This window comes from Rhipicephalus microplus, chromosome 6 (genome assembly GCF_043290135.1).
Source record: "Rhipicephalus microplus isolate Deutch F79 chromosome 6, USDA_Rmic, whole genome shotgun sequence".
In the NCBI taxonomy this organism is placed as follows: domain Eukaryota; kingdom Metazoa; phylum Arthropoda; class Arachnida; order Ixodida; family Ixodidae; genus Rhipicephalus; species Rhipicephalus microplus.
Genome location: NC_134705.1, coordinates 87,051,659 through 87,073,061, shown reverse-complemented (window position 1 = coordinate 87,073,061; position 21,403 = coordinate 87,051,659). Strand labels below are relative to the sequence as shown.

General features: G+C 46.0%; 1 protein-coding gene across 4 annotated transcripts in view; it reads left to right on the top strand.

Moving 5' to 3' along the window:
• Window positions 1-21,403, top strand: part of RSG7 (Regulator of G-protein signaling 7) — an 82,556-nt gene that overhangs the window by 23,188 nt on the left and 37,965 nt on the right. For 3 of the 4 annotated variants that reach the window (XM_037419002.2, XM_037419001.2, XM_037419003.2), the window contains exons 2-6: window positions 12,230-12,326; window positions 14,086-14,136; window positions 14,978-15,084; window positions 17,277-17,328; window positions 18,167-18,308. In XM_037419002.2, coding sequence (XP_037274899.1) covers window positions 12,230-12,326; window positions 14,086-14,136; window positions 14,978-15,084; window positions 17,277-17,328; window positions 18,167-18,308 — 449 coding nt within the window. Of the gene's footprint in view, window positions 1-7,824; window positions 7,895-12,229; window positions 12,327-14,085; window positions 14,137-14,977; window positions 15,085-17,276; window positions 17,329-18,166; window positions 18,309-21,403 lie in introns of those variants that run through there. The other variant, XM_075866162.1, reaches the window with a different exon arrangement.

The window sequence follows — 21,403 nt, the reverse complement described above, 5'->3', positions numbered from 1 at the left end:
GTACACACGATGGTGAACAGGGTCAGTTTGAGGTGACATTTCGAGGGCCCACTCCAAATAATCTAAGATGCCCACTAGCTCTGCTCGAGTGCTATACATCGCATCTGCTGAAGCATGATAACGTCGGCTGAAAGCTAACGTATTTTCTTGTGCAGTGGCGGGTTCAGTTCCTGCTTACTTACCGTAAGCAGGAACTGAACCCGCGACCTTCGAATAACGCGTTCGATGCTCTACCACTGAGCTACCACGGCGGCTATCCTCCCAGCCACTTTATTGGGTGTATATGCGAATTTAAACGTGGGAGTGTCAGTCAGCGCCCTCAGTAGCCATGGCGGCGGGCGTGGCACACTCTTTATAAGCCTGTGTGGCGTCGCGTAGCACGTGAACTTATTACGAGCTGGCAGCTGACCAATAGTCCCTCGGTCGCAGGTTCGGTTCCTGCCCACGGCAAGTTATCTTTTCACCCACTTTCCTTTCTTCACATTTACATTACAATTCGGTCTAATAACTTTTTCTATACTTTCCTTGGCATTATTGTCTGTTAAATCTCATTATATATATATATATATATATATATATATATATATATATATATATATATATATATATATATATATATATATATATATATATATATATATATATATATATATATATTGTTGAGACGTTTATTGGCGGACGGTTCTCGACGATGCTTGACAGTGACAGTCAATGCGGGTACCGACTCTCTGCACGAGCTGCTCTTCTTCTTGCTAAAAAGGGCAACCCACTAGAAGGCGCTGGAGAGGACGACCCACTGTTCGAAGGCTTCACCACAACTACCCCGGGTACGAAGAGGGAGCCGCCTGGCGACCTAGCAGCTGGTTACTATGAGCGGGTCGTGGTAGGCTTTGAGGCGCTCCACGTTGACAATGTCGCGCCCTCGACGGCGCATGTCCGAAGATGGTTCGATGGGTTCGATCAAGTAATTTACAGGGGAAGTGCGTTCGACGACACGGTAGGGGCCTTCGTATTTGGGCAATAGTTTTGAAGATAGGCCAGTTGAAGTGGTAGGGATCGAGAGCCAGACGAGCGCTCCAGGGAGGAACATGGGCGCAGTGGTGCTGGTGTCAGCGCGAATGCCTTTTTGCCGCTCTTGATCATGCGCTGTAAAGGTCCTTGCGAGCTCTCGACACTCTTCAGCAAGCTTGGCTGTAGCAGAAATAGGCGCCCACTCTGACGGATCTGGCTTGTACGGAAGTATAGTGTCGATGGTGTGTGACGGGTGCCTTCCATATAATAAAAAGAAGGGTGAAAAGCCAGTAGTGCTCTGAGGGGCGGTGTTATATGCGTAGGTGACGAAGGGTAGAATGGAATCCCAATTTGTGTGATCGGCGGCGACGTACTTGGAGAGCATGTCGCCGAGCGTACGGTTGAAGCGTTCAGTAAGGCCATTCGTCTGCGGGTGGTAAGCAGCAGTTTTGCGGTGAACAACGTTGCACTCTTTGAGAATGGCTTCGACGACTTCAGACAGGAAGACGCGGCCTCGATCACTGAGCAGTTCCTGAGGTGGACCGTGTCGCAGCATGAATCGTTGGAGCAGGAAGGAGGCCACATCGCTCGCTGTAGCCGCGGGGAGAGCGGCAGTTTCGGCGTATCGCGTGAGGTGGTCCACAGCAACAATGGCCCAGCGGTTACCGGCCGACGTTAGTGGAAGTTGCCCATACAAATCAATGCCAACGCGCCCAAATGGCCTGGCAGGGCAAGGTAGAGGTTGCAGACCTACCGGCGACAGGTGCGTTGAAGTTTTGCGGCGCTGACATTCTATGCAGGAGCGAACGAATTTCTGCACATAGCGGTACATGCCGCGCCAAAAGTACCGTTGGCGAATGCGCTGGTAAGTCTTCGATACGCCGGAGTGCGCACATTGCGGATCAGTATGAAAGAGTTCGCATATGTCAGAGCGCAGACTGCGGGGTATGACTAGTAGCCACTGGCGGCCGTCACCGCTGTAATTGCGTCGGTGGAGAAGGTCGTCGCGAACGGCGAAATGGTGGGCTTGACGACGCAACGCACGAGTGGATGGAGTGGATGGATCAGTCAGCAAGTCTATCAGTGAGGCAATCCATTGATCCTTGCGCTGTTCAGTAGCAACGGCATGAATGCTAATGGAAGAAACGGCAAGGTGAGACGCTCGCTGAGTCGTGGGCATTGTCGTCAGGCAAGGGAGAGCGCGACAGGGCGTCGGCGTCAGCATGTTGCCTTCCGTTGCGGTACAGCACGCGGATGTCGTAGTCTTGCAGGCGAAGTGCCCACCGGGCGAGACGGCCTGAGGGATCTTTCAATGACGACAACCAGCATAGTGCGTGATGGTCGGTGACTACATCAAATGGGCGACCATATAAATAAGGTCGGAACTTGGTAAGGGCCCACACGATTGCCAGACATTCTTTCTCAGTGACGGTGTAATTAGTCTCGGCTTTTGTAAGCGTACAGCTTGCATACGCCACGACATATTCCGGGAACCCTGGTTTGCGCTGCGCAAGGACAGCGCCGAGACCGACACCACTGGCGTCCGTGTGTACCTCTGTAGGGGCAGTAGGGTCGTAGTGGCGGAGTATGGGAGGCGACGTCAGTAAACGACGAAGCGTTGTGAATGCGTCGTCACACTGTGATGACCACGAATGGAGAGGCCCGTTACTACCGAGGAGTTTTGTCAGCGGCGATGCGATAGACGCGAAGTTTCGGATGAAGCGCCGAAAGTAAGAACACAGTCCTAAGAAACTGCGCAGTTCCTTGATGGATGTCGGCTTGGGGAACTCGGTCACGGCCCGAAGCTTGGCTGGATCGGGGAGAATTCCGTCCTTGGACACGACGTAGCCGAGTATTGTCAACTGCCGAGCTGCAAATCGGCACTTCTTCAGGTTCAGTTGCAGACTGGCGTCACTCAGACGCGTTAAAACATGCCGCAGGCGTTGAAGATGCGTTGAGAAGTCCGGAGCGAAAACGACGACGTCATCGAGGTAGCACAGGCACGTGTGCCATTTCAGGTCACGCAGGACGGTATCCATCATGCGCTCAAAGGTGGCAGGCGCATTGCACAGCCCAAACGGCATGACGTTGAATTCGTACAAGCCGTCGGGAGTGACGAAAGCGGTCTTCGGTCGAGCGTCTTCAGCCATAGGTACTTGCCAGTACCCTGAGCGCAAATCTAGAGATGAAAAAAATTCGGCTCCTTGCAGGCTGTCAATCGCGTCATCCACACGCGGTAGTGGGTACACGTCCTTACGAGTGATCTTGTTGAGACGTCGGTAGTCCACACAGAACCGCACAGAACCGTCCTTCTTCGCGACGAGAACGACAGGAGATGCCCAGGGGCTGTTAGAGGGTCGAATAACATCGCGGCGTAGCATGTCGTCCACTTGCTCGTTGATTACACGGCGTTCTGTGGGAGATACGCGATATGGACGTTGCCGTAGTGGTGCTTGTGCGCCTGTGTCAATGCGATGCGTAACAGTCGATGTGCGGCCGAGAGAAGGTTGAGAGACATCGAAAGAAGAGCGGAATTCTTCCAACAGGGCCAGAAGCTGGGAGCGCTGGACCGACGTAAGGTTGTCGGCAATGGAAGGACCAAATACATCAGCGGATGATGAAACAGATGTAGAAACAGCACTAAGCGTATTGGAACTTCGGCAGTGCGTGTCATCAGGTTGATCCATGACTTGTGCGTCTTCGATGGGTTCCACGCTGCCGAGACATTCCCCTCGCACCAACGTAACACTGTACGGGGATGAGTTCAGAACAAAAATAGTGGTGCTGCCGCGAGTTACTTGCACGGTCGCGAAAGGAACCAGCAAACCTTTTCTGGTGAAAACACGATGAAATGGTGAGAGGAGTGCAGCGGTGTCTGAAAGACTGGCACAGTACACCGACACCGCCGCGGACGAGTTTGCAGGCACTTGCGTGTCGTCCCTGACGAGTAATTTGCTTGCAGTAGATGGACTGTCGGCCGGCGTCAAAGAAGAGAATGGTGTTAGCTCTATTTCTGCTGGTGCGCAATGAATGACGGCGTCGTGGCGGGAGAGAAAATCCCATCCTAGGATGACGTCGTGAGAGCATGAAGGAATTATGATGAATTCAACGGCATACATCACGTCCTGAATCATGAGGCGGGCTGTACACATCGCTGTAGGGTGAATGCTTTGGGCGCTGGCTGTACGGAGGGAGAGCCCGGAAAGTGGCGTGGTCACTTTGCGCAGTATTCGGCTAAGCTTTGCGTCCATCACGGATACGGCGGCTCCAGTATCTACAAGGGCAGATGCACGAACACCATCCACAAGCACGTCTATCACGTTCGAAGGTCTTTCCTGAGGGCTTCCGCAGTTCGACAGCGTCGCAGCCCTTGCCTCGTGGACTGCGACGACTAGTTTTCCTGGTCACCCTCTAGTGGACGTGGCCGGATCGGCGACAGTGAGCGACGTCGTGGAGAATGTGAGCGGCGGGTAGATGGAGCGGGGCGGGACGACGGTGACGTAGGTGGCGGTTGGTCATAGAAGCGGCTCGATTGGCTGGGAAAATTGGAGGCGACTTGCGGTCGCTGCACACGATTGCAGTAGCGTGCTACGTGCCCGACGCAACCACAAGCAAAGCAGATGGGGCGATTGTCCGCAGTGCGCCATCGGTTCGTGGGTCCCATCCATGTCGAAGAACGCGATGGGCGAGCCGGCTGCTGATATAACTGCATAGTGGGCGGCGCACGGGGCACGTGGATGACGTCGGTATATGTAGGCGGCACAGTTTCTCCGAAGGCCTGGGGTCTGGCGATGGTTTCGGTGTAACCAAGAGGGCCAGTCACAGGAATCGGTGGGGGTGGCCTGGCGACAACTTGGGCGTAACTGAGTGGTGTAGATACTGGAGGCGGCTGGTGATATTCTGGAACGACCTCCGCGATTTCCTGCTGAATGGCTCGGCGGAGGGGAGGCAGAAGTGTGCTTGACGACTGTTCAGCACGGTGCGGGGAAGCAAAGGCCAGTAAAGAGACCTGGCGGGCAACTTCTTCACGCACGAATGTCTTGATTTCAGCAAGCAGGGCGGTGTGGTCCGGAAGTGTTGACAAGGCCGAGAGATCAGCGTCACGTGAGGGTGGTCGACGGGTCATCGAGCGCTGCCGTCGCAGCTCCTCGTAACTTTGGCAAAGTGTAATGATCTCTGCTACAGTGCGAGGGTTCTTGGCCAGGAGCATGGTGAAGGCATCGTCGGCGATGCCTTTTAGAATATGGGTAATTCTGTCGGCCTCTGACATGCTCGCGTCCACTTTTTTGCACAAGTCAAGGATGTCCTCTATGTAGCTTGTGAAGGACTCACCGGTCTGCTGTGCTCGTTCACGTAACCGCTGTTCGGCTTGGAGCTTACGAACGGCAGGACGGCCGAACACGTCGACGACGGCGGTTTTAAAAGCGGACCAAGTGGGGAAATCGGATGCGTGGTTGTTGTACCACATGCCGGCCACACCCGCGAGGTAGAAAACCAGGTTGCCGAGTTTACCTGCCTCGTCCCAATGATTGGGGACGCTGACGCGTTCGTACATAGCAAGCCAGTCCTCGACGTCGGTGCCATCCGCGCCGGTGAAGACAGGAGGGTCCCGGATGCGGGGAACACCGGAACATGGCGTCGGCGCAGGAGGAAGCGTTTGCTGTGCGGCGTCTTGGTGCATGGTAGAAGGCACGGTGCGGGATCGTAGCTCCAGGGGCATCAAATGCTAACCGAAGGTGTTAGAAGGGCACAGCACTCTCCACCAAATTGTTGAGACGTTTATTGGCGGACGGTTCTCGACGATGCTTGACAGTGACAGTCAATGCGGGTACCGACTCTCTGCACGAGCTGCTCTTCTTCTTGCTAAAAAGGGCAACCCACTAGAAGGCGCTGGAGAGGACGACCCACTGTTCGAAGGCTTCACCACAATATATATATATATATATATATATATATATATATATATATATATATATATATATATATATATATATATATATATATTGAAATCGCAGTGTTGTACGTCGAGAAAGGTTCAGACGCAGCTTGGCAATGCTTTATCAGGCAGGTCTGGCTAATGGCGAGCGGCGTGCGCGAGCTACTACTGCAGCCACCGATCATCATCGTCTTCTTCATTACCAGCAGAGCGTCCGTTATACAGATTTATTACAATATATATATATATATATATATATATATATATATATATATATATATATATATATATATATATATATATATATATCGCCGCTTGTACTTATTAAGTCGTGTAAGGTTGAGTCACAGCTAATCATTCACAGCAGAGCTGGTGGGAACCTAGCTGGTAATGGCTTCGTTAGGCGTTTACTTTTTTTTAGCTGTTTTATTTTTTCCTTTCTCTCTCTCTCTCTCTCTCTTTTGTCTTTCTTCCTCTGTATTAGCCCGCTTTTCTTTATTTACATGTGATGGTTTACCTTCTACCCTCTTCCTCATCACCCTCATTTTCCTTTCCCACCACTTGGTGTATTCTGCTGTACAAGACGATGCTATGCTATAGTGTCCTTGGATATCCGAGTCGTTGCGACGCTCGCCTTCCTCTTCTTTCTCTCTGTACTTGTTAATAACAACATCTGGCGTTTAACGTCCCAAAACCGCTATACGATTATGAGAGATGCCTCAGTGGAGGGCTTTGGAAATTTTTGCCACCTGGAGTTTTTTAACGCGCACCTACTCGAAGTACATGGGCCTCGAAGCTTTTTTGCCTCCACCGAAGGTGCAGCCGGGATTAGATCTCGCGACCTTCGTGTTAGCAGTCGTGCGCTATAAGCTCTAGAACACCGCGGCGGGGCACTCTGTACTTCTTTCGCCAGGCAAGGTAATTGCATTCCATGCCGGACAAAGAGACGTGCGTGTTCTAGGAGTAAAGCACTACAGGACGATGATGACGAGCGCATGCTAGCCGGTTTACGATGATGATAATTTTCCGTCTAGGACACGCTTCTACCATAACAGCTCTGCTGTTAGACTTCGAAATTTGGGACTTTACCCGGACGATAGTTATAACGCGAGAACAAAACTACGACACAGAGACAAGAAGGACACGAAGAAGATGTGTCGTCGTTTTGTTCTCGCGCTATAACTATCGTCATGCCATACCAACTAGCCCAATCTGCCACACGTCAAACTTACCCTGACGTCCACGCGCTCAAGTGTCGGTGCCAAATTCAAACGTGAGACTGTGGCACCCATTTAGTATTTTGATCACTGACCATGTGATGGCGACATTTGTAGTTGTGAATATACCTGTCCAAACTCACTTTCATGTTTTACTTTAGTGTACCTGTAGTCCTGTTTGCGTGTTACGCACTCTCACATCTCTTTCCTCTGCGAAGCGCCCCCATGCAGCCTACACTCCCGCCCAGCGCGCATTGATGTATGGTGCGTGCATTGTACCCTGTATGAGCGGCACATGTGTGTTGGAGCCTTAACACCTAAAGAAACAAACGAATAATTGGCTGGGATGCAGGCGTTATCGTATTCCTGCCGCTGTTTATAACAACGGGACTCGGGGCATCGTCAGGAGCAGCAGACGGCATCCTGAAAAACCGCGCGAAAAAGAAAGAAGCTCAGCCTTCTGCTTCCGTTGTGAGTGCTTGGAAAAGAATAAATAAACAGGGGAGCTGTTTGATTTTAAACCTTTTTTTATTCTTGTAATTTAATTCACCTGACGCCTCTTGGCTTCCGGTTTCCGTTTTTGAGTTCCTCTCCCCTTCCCTCATCGTTTTTCGTCGTCTGCCGGAAGGCGATAACCGTGTTCCGGTTCAGCGCTGTCGTCTGCTGCAAACCGTCGGTTGTTGTCTGCTGCAGCCGCGTCGAGCGCCCCAGGGCGTCGGTCATGTCAGCGGTTGGTTGTTGCACTTCGCTTTCTCGCGCAATTTTGTGTTTTTATTTTTCCTTTTTCCTATTCAGCCTTTCGTTCTTTGTTCGCCATCGTTTTTTTTTTTTTTAATGTTGCCAGAAACTTCTTCGTGCGCTCCGAAACATTTTGTTATTTCGCCCGACTTTCTCGGGTCACGCACGCGTGGACGCCACCAGCTAATTATAACGACAAGTTTCATTCCTACATTTGATTTATTTGTGAATGCGAAAGCGTCGAGTGGCTTATCGGGTGAAAAAAACTGGCGTGTCCACCAGCCAAAGGACACCTAAATTCCAATTGGCTGCAGCCCTACTTAATGTGCGTTTCTCGTTGCGCGACTGCGGAGCGCATCGCCATGACGTCACGTCACTCTTCCTTGCAATCCCGTGTTCCCGGTTCGTCGATGATTTCGAGATTGTAATAGCAGGAAGCGTTCGGTCATAACTAATGACCGATTACGTCATTTATCACTCAACTACACACCGAAACGGAAAGTGGGTTTTTATGTTTTTACAGTAGACTTTTAAGCTAAAAGTACCCCTCATAATGATTCAAGCTAGACCGACGCCCGCAAGTACGCGAATGGGCCTCGACCTTCGATCATGTTGCGGCCGAAGCGACGCAACCCCCCCCCCCCCCACCTCGGGGACTGCTCACTCCCCACGGGTCTGTCGCGTGACGATCGGAAGATGGCCGGCGATGCCCCGCAGCGGTGGTCTAGTGGCTAAGGTGCTCGGCTGCTGACCCGCAGGTGGCGGGATCGAATCCCGGCTGCGGCAGCTGCATTTCCGATAAAGGCGGAAATGTTGTAGACCCGTGTGCTCAGATTTGGGTGCACGTTAAAGAACGCCAGGTGGTCGAAATTTCCGGAGCCCTCCACTACGGCGTCTCTCATAACCATATGGTGGTTTGGGGACGTTAAACCCCACATATCAATCAAGATGGCCGCCGATCGTTTCCTCTCTGCTTGAGCCGCGATCGTCGGCTGCCCTCGCAGGCTTTCATTCGCACATAGAACATACGACGAACAGAGTATATGTGACCGATTTCAACTTTTAGAGAACATCACGGCGACGCCTACGCCAACGGCGAAATGCGTTGGTAGTGTCTATATATATATAAATTCATATTGCAATAAAATAGAATAACTTCACAAGGAAATTGTTACACATATGTGTAACAGTTTCTTTGTGAAGTTATTATAGTTGCTTACATATGTAAGCAACTTAGAGCCTAAGATCCACGCTAGGTAATTAAGTGCCTTGCTTAGTGCACTCAACCAGTTCTCCTAAATGGCAGAACTGTGCCTATGCTTAATGATGTCATGCTACTTTGAAGCAAAATATTTATCTCGCCACTTCAGTTGCTACTGCTAGGCCTCTGGAAACTGTGCATGAAAGTAGCATGGTGTCATACAGCATATTGCACCGGCCTGCTGTTTGGGAGGTACTGTGTGCAGTACATATATCCCTGTCACCACCACTGGGTTTACTTACTGTACACACGTGCTGGCCATGGTGGTTACCTTTGTCTCTTGTGTTAACAGGTGTCGATGTCATGCGGTATTGGCACTTCAGGCTACTTCCGCTTTTGCTTGGTCATACGTTCAATCTGACAATAATGCTTTCAAATATTCAGAACTCATCTTGGATTTTATTATTTTTATTATTATTAGTGTTCTTGTTGTTAGGGTTATAATAATAGCACAAGAACATTCACTGCCCTTTCAAACATTGTACTAATTTTTCTTCCTAAACTTAAATATATGCCTCTGTTACCTGTTATGGCATTTCTAAATCCGGAAATGACACCATTGAGGGCGTTCAAAAAAAAAAACTCCAAAACAAATATAATTATCTCTATGCTGGAGATGACTAGATTCTGTTGTAGCACTATTTGGTTATTGTCACGGTCACTGAAACTTGTGTCAACGAAATCGTGCCAGTCTGCTATTTCATTTGTAATGGCATTACCTGCCCTGAACTGTTCACCTGTATATATTTTATTAACTTAGATCATAAATGCTTCATACTCCTTGCGTTATAATAATATATTTTGCCCTGTCAATGTGACTAGATATTTATGTCTTTATTGGTATTTTATAAAGTTTGCGCATTGTTTATTACTTCTTTCTTTCTTTTTTGCATGCGTCCCGCTGTGGATTTAGGTTCACGTTAAAGAACCCAAGGAGGTTTAAACTTCCGGAGCCCTTCATTACGGTGTTTTTGTAATCATATTGTGGTTTTCGGGCATTAAACCCCACATATTGATATTATATTGCTCTTTTTTGCATGCAGCAAGAGTAAAACATCTGAGTTTTTCTTGGGAATGTTAAAGATATGATTGCTTGATTTAATTATACTCTTATAATAGCTTGCAAATGAGTTCTGCAGAAACCTGAAAGGTGGCGGAAAAGTTAAGAGAGGGAAAGAAGACAACCACCTTTTTGTAGCACAAAGCCGCAAGAAAACCTGTAAGAATTTTTTTAAAAGAAAAGCCTCTTAGTTGCCGAAAAAATTGTTCTAGACCGGGGTTCGAACTTGGGACCAACGTCTTACTGGGGCTGTTGCTCTGCCAATGGAGCTAACCAAGAAGGTAGCAATTCACAGTGCGAGGGCGAATTCATTGACAAATCGAAGCACATGGACACATGTATTGTAACCTTGTGGGTTTCCGAAAAACTCATTTGCAATACTTGTTCCATGTGCTTCGTTGTCAATGGATTCGCCCTCGCACTGTCAATTGCTACCTTTTTAGTTAGCTCCAATGGCAGAGCGACAGCCCCTCTAAGGCACTGATCCCGAGTTCGAACCTCGCACCATGGCGAAGTTTTTGTCAACTAAGAAGCTTTTCTTTCCGAGAAATCCGTAGGGATATTAAGGCTTTGTTCTACAAATGGGTGGTTGTCTTATTTCCCTCTCCTATTATAGCTTTCTGCTAGGCATTATATTCTACATCCACGTGCTGCCAATTCCCGTATTGAGAGGCGCATTAGTACAACTTCATCTCCACTTCTTCAGGCTTCCACACTGACCGTATGACATCATGAACAATGCCTGTCTGATTTCACTTGTAGAATTCAGTCACGTGGTCGTGACGTGGGTAAAGGCTGTAGGCAGTGTGTCAAAGATAAAACTTTATTTGGTCGAACATGTATGCACTCAGTAAACACTGATCACGGCAAAAAAAAAAAAAAAAAGCATCGACCATGGAAAAAGCTGATCATTGTTGGGATCCGCTGTCTTTTATAGATGACAGATAAAACTTTCCAGACCTATCACTGGTGGTTGTGCAAGCTCTGTAATAAGCTTGAATGTTCGCATTACGCACATAATCTTAACAAAATTATCTACTACAAACGCAAAGTTTATTTTATCGAGCACTGAGGTGTGGTCTGCGCCGAGCATTATTGACAGTAGTATTTGTGGGCAGAAGCTCAATACAGCAAAATTGAAACAATAAATGCATGTGGTAATATTCCTTATGTGGAATATTTTAGGATAACCATAAGCTGCGTGTTTTTAGGGAGGCAAACCCAAGCTGGCCATATACATGCTGTATGTTGTTGTGGGACAAAAAGGCTTCTCAGGGCGTGTGAACCATTTGTGGGATGTGGCTGCTGATAATGAAGCATATGGCCCAGACATCTATATAGTTCAGTGGCCCAATGTTGTAGCCACTGAGAAAACACAGCAGGCTAGCAATTCATCATGTATGTCTGAGGTTTCTGAATATGCATTCAAAGGGTATTTTAACATTCTATCACTTTGAATTCGACCCATTGTTATGCTCAGCAGTGAAGTGAAATGATTTCGACAAGTGTATGGGTTGGATTCTTGTGGAAGTTTCTTCATCGATTCTAAAGAGATTCTATAGAAAGTCATATACTGTTAAATGTGTCTGCGTTTGAAGTATACTACATGTGTGGTTGTATGGGGAAGAAGTAGCCTAAAGATCGTCAATATGTGTTCTTTAAGGTAGCCCCGATATGACATACATTTTTGTTGATCTGTCATACAACCCAGATGTGGAATCTGCTTCATTGAATTTTGCAAGTCTAACGTGACCTGCCTTCATGTGCAGCTTATGTTCAATGCAAATATGTACCAACCTCTGAGGAGTCATTTTTTACAATGCCTTCATTTATACTTGCATAATATATTTTTTTTAGAAATGGATGTATCGATGCTGTATGTACAAAATTTTAAACTTAATCCCTCCCCAGAATTCCTCACGTAAGCTGTCCAAGAGAATGCATTCTATCGTTCGATGATGATGCAGTCTGCTTTTCTATTTTTTTTCTTCGGCACACGCCAACAGATGGAGCAGATCGTGGAGCGCATGCAGAACGAACAGACTGGCGTGCCCGTGCGGACGGTCAAGAGCTTCATGTCAAAGATACCCAGCGTGTTCACTGGTGAGTTGCCCGTCTTGTACAGTTATTAGAACTATGAATAATAATTGAAAGAAAAAAAAATGTCTAGACCATTCCAATCAGTGGAGGTGGTTGACCAAAGGATCCGATGTATCTCTTGAGAGGTAAACACATCAGATCTCTAATGAAGAAAAACAAGCCTTTGAATTTCCACTTACTTTCTTTGGAAGTTATTTAAGGCATAGAGCTCTAGTATAAGCTCTGGCCTTTCCTAGGATGCTGTTTTTGGGGCGGCATCAGCATTGTGTCTTCTTTCTAGTGCTTTGTCATGATTTGAGCTGTCCCTTATCGAGCGCATGATGACTCGTGTGTTTGGCATGAAATTTTCGCTAAAGCAGAATTTTCATGATGCGAGCAATTCCCAATGTCAACTTTGCATGCTGTTCAGTAGGTGGCTTTTATTTCATCGCCAGTACACCCGTACAACAGCAGAAAGTGACAGGTTTGCTGCAGCAGCACCCAATGGCGAAATGGAAGATGTATTTTGGTTGTAACAGCGTCATGCACTCGGCAAAAGCAACCTTGAATAGCGCAAACCAGTGGTTCACAGCCATGGATATGTCGGGGGACCCCTTGTGGGCTAGTGGAAGTAATGGGGGACCCCTTGCCGTGGAGGGAGGGAGGGAGAAGGGGGTACGTAGGTAAATTAACACAACTGGAGCCTGAAATAGGCGTCTTTTATTCCTATCAAAAACATCAAACAAACGTGTCACGTCACTTCATTATGGACAGTTTATCAATACATGGCACAGTTATGCTTAAATAAAAATGCAGGTGAGGGCTTTGCAAATCATAGAAATGGCTTCGCAGACCCCTAGCATCCGCGGACCCCCATTTGAGTACCACTAGTGTAAACGGAACACAACACACACACATCACTGGCTGATAGCCTATCGGCTTGGCTAACCCAATGTTCTCTAGCCATCATGCTTATCTCGATGCAAAACATGATTGCCAATTAACGATTGTTCATGCGCAGTGTAATCGGCAAAGCCTTACAACTATTTAATATCATAAAAGCATTGACTAAAGGATACTGTAGTTCTGTGACAAATATCTCAAGATGTACCACACGATGTGCTAATGTGCAAAGTACACATACACATAAATGCTGTCTTGTACACGGTTTTGTTTTTTTTAGAGATATTCAAATTCCCTGTCAGCTTTGAACACATAGTCATGTGCTCCAGAAATCTATTGCGTAGCTGGTCACTGTTTTGTTGATCTCAAAGCTTCTGACCGGTATGAGACATCACCATACTTATGAGTTTACATTTTCACAAAATCATGCAACATTTTAAAAGTATACAGCATGGTTCACTAGGGAACATTCAAATGAGCACCTTTCATATTGCCGACCCCCCCCCCCCCATCAGTGCAAGCAGATATGGAAACATTTTTTGTGTGCAACTCTAGTCTGCTAAAGGAGCCAGAACTGTCAGTGACTAGTACTACTATGCAAATCTAAGCAAGCTAGACATGCCATACGCACAAGTATTTCCTTTAACAGTGGACCCACTTGTATGTGCATTATGAAGTGTTGTCGTAGTTTAATTTATTAGGCTCGTTTTGAAGTAGTAAGCACATAAGCAGTTGGGGAGGGGGTCACTGTCAGCCTAGATGTGCAACAGGATGGGAAAGGCGTACAAAAGAGTTTTGCCTTCAGGACAAGTGAGACCACTTATAGATGCTGTTTCACAAATCTCTTAATTAAGTAATGCATACGTTTTTTGTGCGGCAGGAGCTGACCTGATTGCATGGATGATGAAGAACCTTGACGTCGATGATCAGAGTGAGTTGAAAGGTCTGCCGCTTCCGTCACACATATTTCCAACTCTCTGAAACATTCTGTCTAAATTTACTTCGCAGTTCAGTGGGCAAGATTTCTAATCAGTTTCACATCCACTTTGCTGATACTAAAGATTCTTGTCCTAGAACCAAGTTTGATACCATGCACAGGAGGTTTTAATATTGAATGGGGCATGGCGATGCATGGAAAAAATGTGGGTCATGGCGATGCCACATTGCTGCATGTAATGTCATTTATTGTGCGCACAATATAAGATCACACAAAGGCAATAGAAAATGAAGCAGAAAACAGTATGCAGCCGATTGCCACTTTGAGTCTTCATTTGAAGTATAGTTAATATGAGATAAACAGAGAATGAAAAATGGATGAGAAAACAGCTCACTGTTGGTGTGAATTGAACGTATGATCTCTGCATTACATGTACAGATTCCATTTGTGGCATCAGGAGAGCTTCATATTTAGGATTTAGTTAGGTCCCCTTGGTTTTGACAACAAAAAAGTATGTGGGTGGGGTTAATAATGCTGTATGACATATGATAGATGGTATTCTAGAATAACAGCTGTTGTGGAAGAAAGGTAAATACAGTAAGTGAATACAAGCAATCAATGTGGCGTGACAAAATTGGGAAACTTTCAGGCACAAGATGAAAGCCGCCACTGCGAGACAAGTGGTAATTGCAGAATCATTATAGGAAAGTCCTGACTCTGAAGCAGTTATGTGGATAATGACGATGCACAAAATATTGTGTAGTTCCAGCTGTGTGCTATGAGATAGCCAACAGTAAAGTGATTGCATGGCGTCGTTTGCTGCCTTTGGTCACAGCGGAAGCTCTACACCTGGCGCACTTGATGGCCTCGCACGGCTACTTCTTCCCCATCGATGACCATGTGCTCACCGTCAAGGCAGACGGCACCTTTTATCGCTTCCAGGTGTGTGTGTGTGTACACCTGTTACTTCTCATGCCTCATTACTAGTTAGTTTGTTAGTTAGTTAGAATAGCACAGAGCCGAGATAGTTGTCATACTCCTTATGATCTACGCTTTGATCACTTTCGATTGCCTTTTTTCAGAACAGCATATGTTAAGCAAACATTATCATATCAAATACCTTATGTACTCCATGAAAATAGCTATGTCCGTGAACTTTTCAACGAACATAACACTAAAAACAGTGTGAGAAAAAAAAGTTAAGATGTACTTTTTTACTTGTAAGGAGTCTTACTTGTATTATTTATTATAAATATTTCTTTTTATATCATTCGTCCTTTTGCATATTTGATGAAAGTTGCTCGATTTCTTTCTTTTCAAATGTATTTCTTTATGGTACTTAGTAATTCTGTCAGAAGTTTCTCCTTGTTGCATTTTTTTATATATATATATATATATATATATATATATATATATATATATATATATATATATATATATATATATATATATATATATATATATATATATTTTTATATTGCTACTGCTAATTGGTGATGGCTGTAATGTGTTATTTTAAAACGTATCTGTCAACATCTGCTATACTTTCTGAATCTGAATTTTGTGTCCCCTCATTCAAAAGCAGAATGAAGTTTGTATCCTTTGTTCCACTTCACCTGAGCAAATGTATGGGTGGAGGGACCTTAGTCAGGCAGAGGTAATCTGCCTTTGCTCCCTTCAACCTAAGCAATCTTTGTTTTCGTCTGAAGAAACAGTGAATGAGTGAAGTATTTATTCTAAAAAACAGGGTGTGCAAACACGGACACAAGAAAGAAGTCAAGATGCCACAAACGCCGGCGTTTGTGGTGTATTTACCTTTTAGTTGGTTAGTTGGTTAGTTGGTTTGTTAGTTGGAATAACACAGAGCCTAGCTAGTTGTTAAGTATTCATTCTAAAAGACAGGGCATGCAAATGCTGACACAAGAAGGAGGTCAAGACGCCAGCATTTGTGATGTTGAAAACTAAGCAACTAAATAGTTAGTTGCTAGTTAGTTAAAGTTTCCTGCAGTGCCTGCACTTGGGGGAAACAATGTAGTATGCAGTAGCATACCCTCAGAAATGCAGTCAGTAGCCATGTCAGGCTAGCTTTTTCATAGAGTTTCCCAGAAATACATTAGAGGGAACTTTGATGCCGCCAGCGTGTATGGGAGCTGCAACGCATGGCGCTTTAGCGAGCGTAGGAAGGATGGGTAGATGGTGCACAGACTTATGTATTTTTCGTTCTTTTGTGTTCATTTGGCTTCGCCTGGCTCAGAGCTGCTTTGTCACGAAATGAAAATCAGCAAATGTTCAGCAGTTGCACTTCACCACCCTTAACTTTTAGGCTCTTCATTTCAAATCGGGTAACGAAGTTCACAACTCTTCGTTCTTTTATTTGAAACAAAACCAAAACACAACAAACAAAGCCACTAGTATGTTTGTAACCTGCAAGCATAAAAATTAGGCAAATCCGTGTACTACCCATCATTTTCACGGTTTCTGAACGATCGCAGCACCAGAGTCCTCTCTCGTTTAATTTTAGGAAACTCTGTGGGTTTTTCAACATAAAAATGAAATTCAGAAGTAAATAAGTAGCAGGTCTTTCTTACTGATTTAGTACTCGTTGCAGGTTGTCGACACAGTGCAAAAGACTCTCTGGTCACAACGCTGGCATGGCTGTGTTTCATGTTTTTTCATGCTGTGTCACATTTTTTTAGACTGCTGCAGTGAATCTCTCTTTAGTCTTTTTGGTGCTTGTTTCACGTGGGGCGTCTTTGATAATGATTAAGCCTGGTTGGGTTCAAGTTGCTTGAGTGCAGTAGGCTTCATTTCACAAGGTTTGTAAGATCAGTGTAATCGCTAGGAAGGTACTCTGTTTGCATTGCACTCAGTCACAGCTTAGTGTGGACTGTGGGATGGTCATTAAATGAGTGAGAGGTTCACAAAAAAAGGAAGACTTGAAGTTATTAACAGTGGTAACTTCACCTTTAGTTTTTGTTCAGCGACTTCTTCCCATTATGGCAAAATTATCTGTTGCCCCAACATGTTTATGCAATAACTTCAGCCATTCGAACTGTTAATCGTTATCTGACGACTTACTTAACAATACTACTTAAGTTGCCTTAGCCAGTGAATGGTCTCTTTTATGCTTGCAGACGCCTTACTTCTGGCCCTCAAATTGCTGGGAGCCTGAAAATACTGACTACGGTAAGCCACTGTTTCCTGGTGACCGCAGTTGCTCTAGGAGAATGCTAAATGCTAGTTTGCTGATGGATCTTTACTTTTATTACTCTGTCATGAAAGGGCTAACAGGCTGTGCCTCATGAAACAGCTAACAGACTGTGCCTGTACTGTTATTGGTTTGTTGATACACAACTCGGATAATCATTGGACACACTGCAAAGTGTATTCAAAGATTCTAATCTAATCAATGGTAATTGCAATGCAAATCTTATGTCAAACTAAATTCATTGATTATGTTTCGTAAATTGCTCACAGCTCGGGGTTCCCATGGGAATATATGTGACGCAGAAGAGCAGAATCAAATGCAAAAAATATTATTTCAGCACTATCTTGATGTTTTTGCAGCAGCTACTGCATGGATGGAAGACATGTCGCATGTTGATTCGGTAGTCTCATTTTGAAAGGAAGTGTGTGGAATTTGAACACTCTCACAAAGACTGAGTCTGGCCAGTTTCTGCGGACATTGTTTGAAAAACACTTAGCTGTGAAATTTAGAATATACTATTGCTGTATTCATCCTTGATTCCCAATGTTTCAAACCTTGTTGCGTAGTCACGTTACCTTCGAATATTATTGTTTTTCCTAATTAATATTAAGTTGTGTTTGTTAATGGAGTTTTCAGCTATTGGCGGCTCGATTTACTAATGGTAGTGGGCTAACCGTCAAGTCTTGCCAGTGTGTCTCACCTTTGATAAAGACTCGGCACTAAGTGCTGTGCCACTGGTCTCCGCTGTGTATGTCTAACTTGTTCTCTGTCGGTCTCTTCCACCTCGTCCGGTGAACATGATTGGCCGCTGGGCAGCCGTGTACCTGTGCAAGCGAACAATGCAGAACAAGGCCCGCCTGGAGCTAGCCGACTACGAGGCTGAGAACCTGGCCCGGCTTCAGAAGATGTTCTCGCGCAAGTGGGAGTTCATCTTCATGCAGGCTGAGGCCCAGGCAAAGTGAGTGGCCATCACTGGAACATACTTGGCACTTGTAAGACTAATGGGATGCTATTTGATGCTTCTTCAAGCTCATCACACCCTTATACCCAAATGCTCTTCAGACCAATTATGACTTTAAAAAAAAAATAGATATACGAGCCTGAAAAACACTTTTTGTTTGAATTTTATTATTAGATGCTAAAGACGACAGCAACTCAACGTGCGTGGACAAAGTGCATAGACTCTCCCCCCCCTTAAGACCCTCACAAAAGGATCTTAAGGTTATTGTGAATCAAAAGGTAGCCATCCCCTCAAATTTCTTGGGAAAAGGAAAACATCTTATATTGGCCAAAATGCATAGGCCATCGAAAATGTAAAAGGATCTTATAGTGTGCTCATGGAATCTTTTACCAAGTCACTGTATTATGCAATTGGCATTTTGCGGGTGTCTATCTGTTGTCTATTATGATACACTGATGTAGAACAAACTGGCGTGAATTTTCATTAGTGCTGACAGCAATATAGTTATGGTGACCCGGGTACTCACTGTAGCGGATGATCACTGCGGGTTCACGCTTAGTGAGCCACAGGGCTTCGACTCTGTCACTTACTCGTGTGTAGCGCACCACTCCGCGCGCGCTCAACTAATAAGGCGTTCAGCGCGACAAACAGACAGTGTTTAAATACAAAAATACACAACATTTTATTGCCTTTGGCGGCACCCCGAACAACAGTACAACGTCCGCTCCCGGGACGCGGGGAGCAAAGGCACCCGAACGCGGACATTCACAATAAGGGGAAACCGCGAGCACGTCGCAGCTGGCAATGGCGAGCTTTGACACGCCGGTTGGGAAAAGGTCCCTCCCTGCTATGCTGCGCACTCTCACGATGGCCACTGGGCCTGGTCGCGAGTGTTAGGGCAAACCTCGCATGCGTAGACCTACGGCAAGTGCGGCTCGGTGTAGTACGACCACTTCGAGCACTAGGCACCGCTGTGGGCTTAGCGTATGCTAGTGAAGCTAGCACTCAAGTGAACACGCCTGCCGAAGTGCCCAAGGCCACCCCAGGCAGGCTACAGTCCGGCGATTACCAAAGGGGACGCGGACGAAGGAAAACACGTGCTTACCCGGCGCCGACCACAAAGAAGAGAGCCAGCTCCCTCGGCGCGCACATAATACGTGCGATGCCAGCACATGGTGCCATCTATCGCCACATGCCGTTACCAGAGCAGAAAAGCAAAAGGTTGTGGCCGTGTGGAGGAATGCTCGCGGAATGGTCGCGGGCGCGCCTCAGATCCCCACATAGTTCTTCTACAATTTCTTCTATTAGAACTCTCCCTGTTTGTAAACAGTGTGACGTCACTGCGGGCACCCCGCCCCCTACACCCTCTCTCAGAGCAGGTGCTGGTTCGCAAGAAAGTTCCTCCCGCGGCACCTTTATGCATAGCAGAGTGGCGTGTCTGCATTTTTTCGACAGAAATTTCTATATTGCTTTGTACTAAAGTCACAGCTTTTAAATGAAGGGGGTGGCGGAAGGGTCACTGCTCATAGTGTGGGAATTTGCTCGTCGTAGTTGGATGGATGGAGAAACTTTGTTTAGAGTACTGAGAGATGCGACTAGCACGCAGTGGGCTTTACCCACATAGATGGCAGCCATAAAAAAAATCTGATCTTTTTCGAAAGCGAACGTTTTGAATGTACACGATTACTGGCACTTGGAAGAATATTTGCATGGCACGGATCTAAGCTTACTCGATTTCTATCGTGGCATGTGCAATGCAGTTTTAAATGAGGTACAGCATTGGCGGCAGTATGGTTTTGAGTTGCTGTGCGCGATGTCATGGATAAGATTCTCGCTCATTGCCCAAAAGTCTCATAGAAGATAAATGAAAAAAAAAAAAACAACACTTCTTGCCATGGGTTAGGCTGAGGTTAACATGTCCTCGTGAAAATCAAAGTGAAGTTCTGCCGCTGCGTTTCTCAAGAACCCAGTGAAAATTTGTGATCTGAAACCCGACATCTTAATAATATATAATATTATCTGGCACAGTTACCTTGCTGCATTTGACACCAATAACGTGTTTTCGTACCTATATTGCTCCTTTAGGCCTGATACACAAACTTCTAACGTGCATTGTCACTTCATAAGGATCGAGCCGTAAAAGTACTAAGTAGATAAGAAACCAAAATCTCTGCTGTTTTTATAAACACGTATCAGGTATCAGATATTAAGAGTTATAGCCGATACTACAACATGCTTATAACTCATGCGTAGTCGTATATATCACGAGGAGATCATGCACTTTTATTTTTCTGCATGCCGCGCATACCCACTCACAGATGATCGCGTCGAATGTATTTTTACCTTAAATACAATGTCAGATGGTAAAGCTCCATGGACAGTCGGTTACTGAAACCGGCCCACAACGAATACCAGTGTTTTCGCAAACAGGATGCGTCGCATTATTCACACTGCACACACCACGCACAATATTCCCAGTTTCACCATCCGTAAAAATGAACCGAAATTGTCAATGCATTTCAACGCACACTACACGCCACAGTCAACACTGCACATTTTCGAAGAAGTGCCGCTGTTCCTCGCACAGGCTGCCACGTGTGTTCACTTTTTGTAGATAAACAGCCAGCCAGCGTGGCGAATATTTCATCACACACATTATCACACACCTAGTGTTCTCTGACACATGCCACAGCTAATGTTGCCACTGTGAGATGAAGATAAAGCTTTTAAAAAGGAAAAAAAAAAATTGCCCTGAGCACCGAGCGACTACACCCCACTCAGCCACCGGCGGGAGTGTTTTGCCAACCACCGCCTTGCACATGCACCGTTGACGTCACGCTGTGACGTACCCTGGTAGAGGTCTATTGTGCCTGCTGGTATTATCTCCACCTGTACAGCCGCGGCATTCATCCTTGTATGCATGATGGGATGATTATATTGCATAATTGCTTGTGCAACCAAATGAAAACATCAAATCACTTTAGTGTGCCCCATAAAACAGGCAAAGCTTGGCATTTGCTAAAGGAGTTTTAAACATTTCTTTCAAATCAGTGAAAGACGATGAAAAACAACGTAGGCTGATGTGTTTTTTA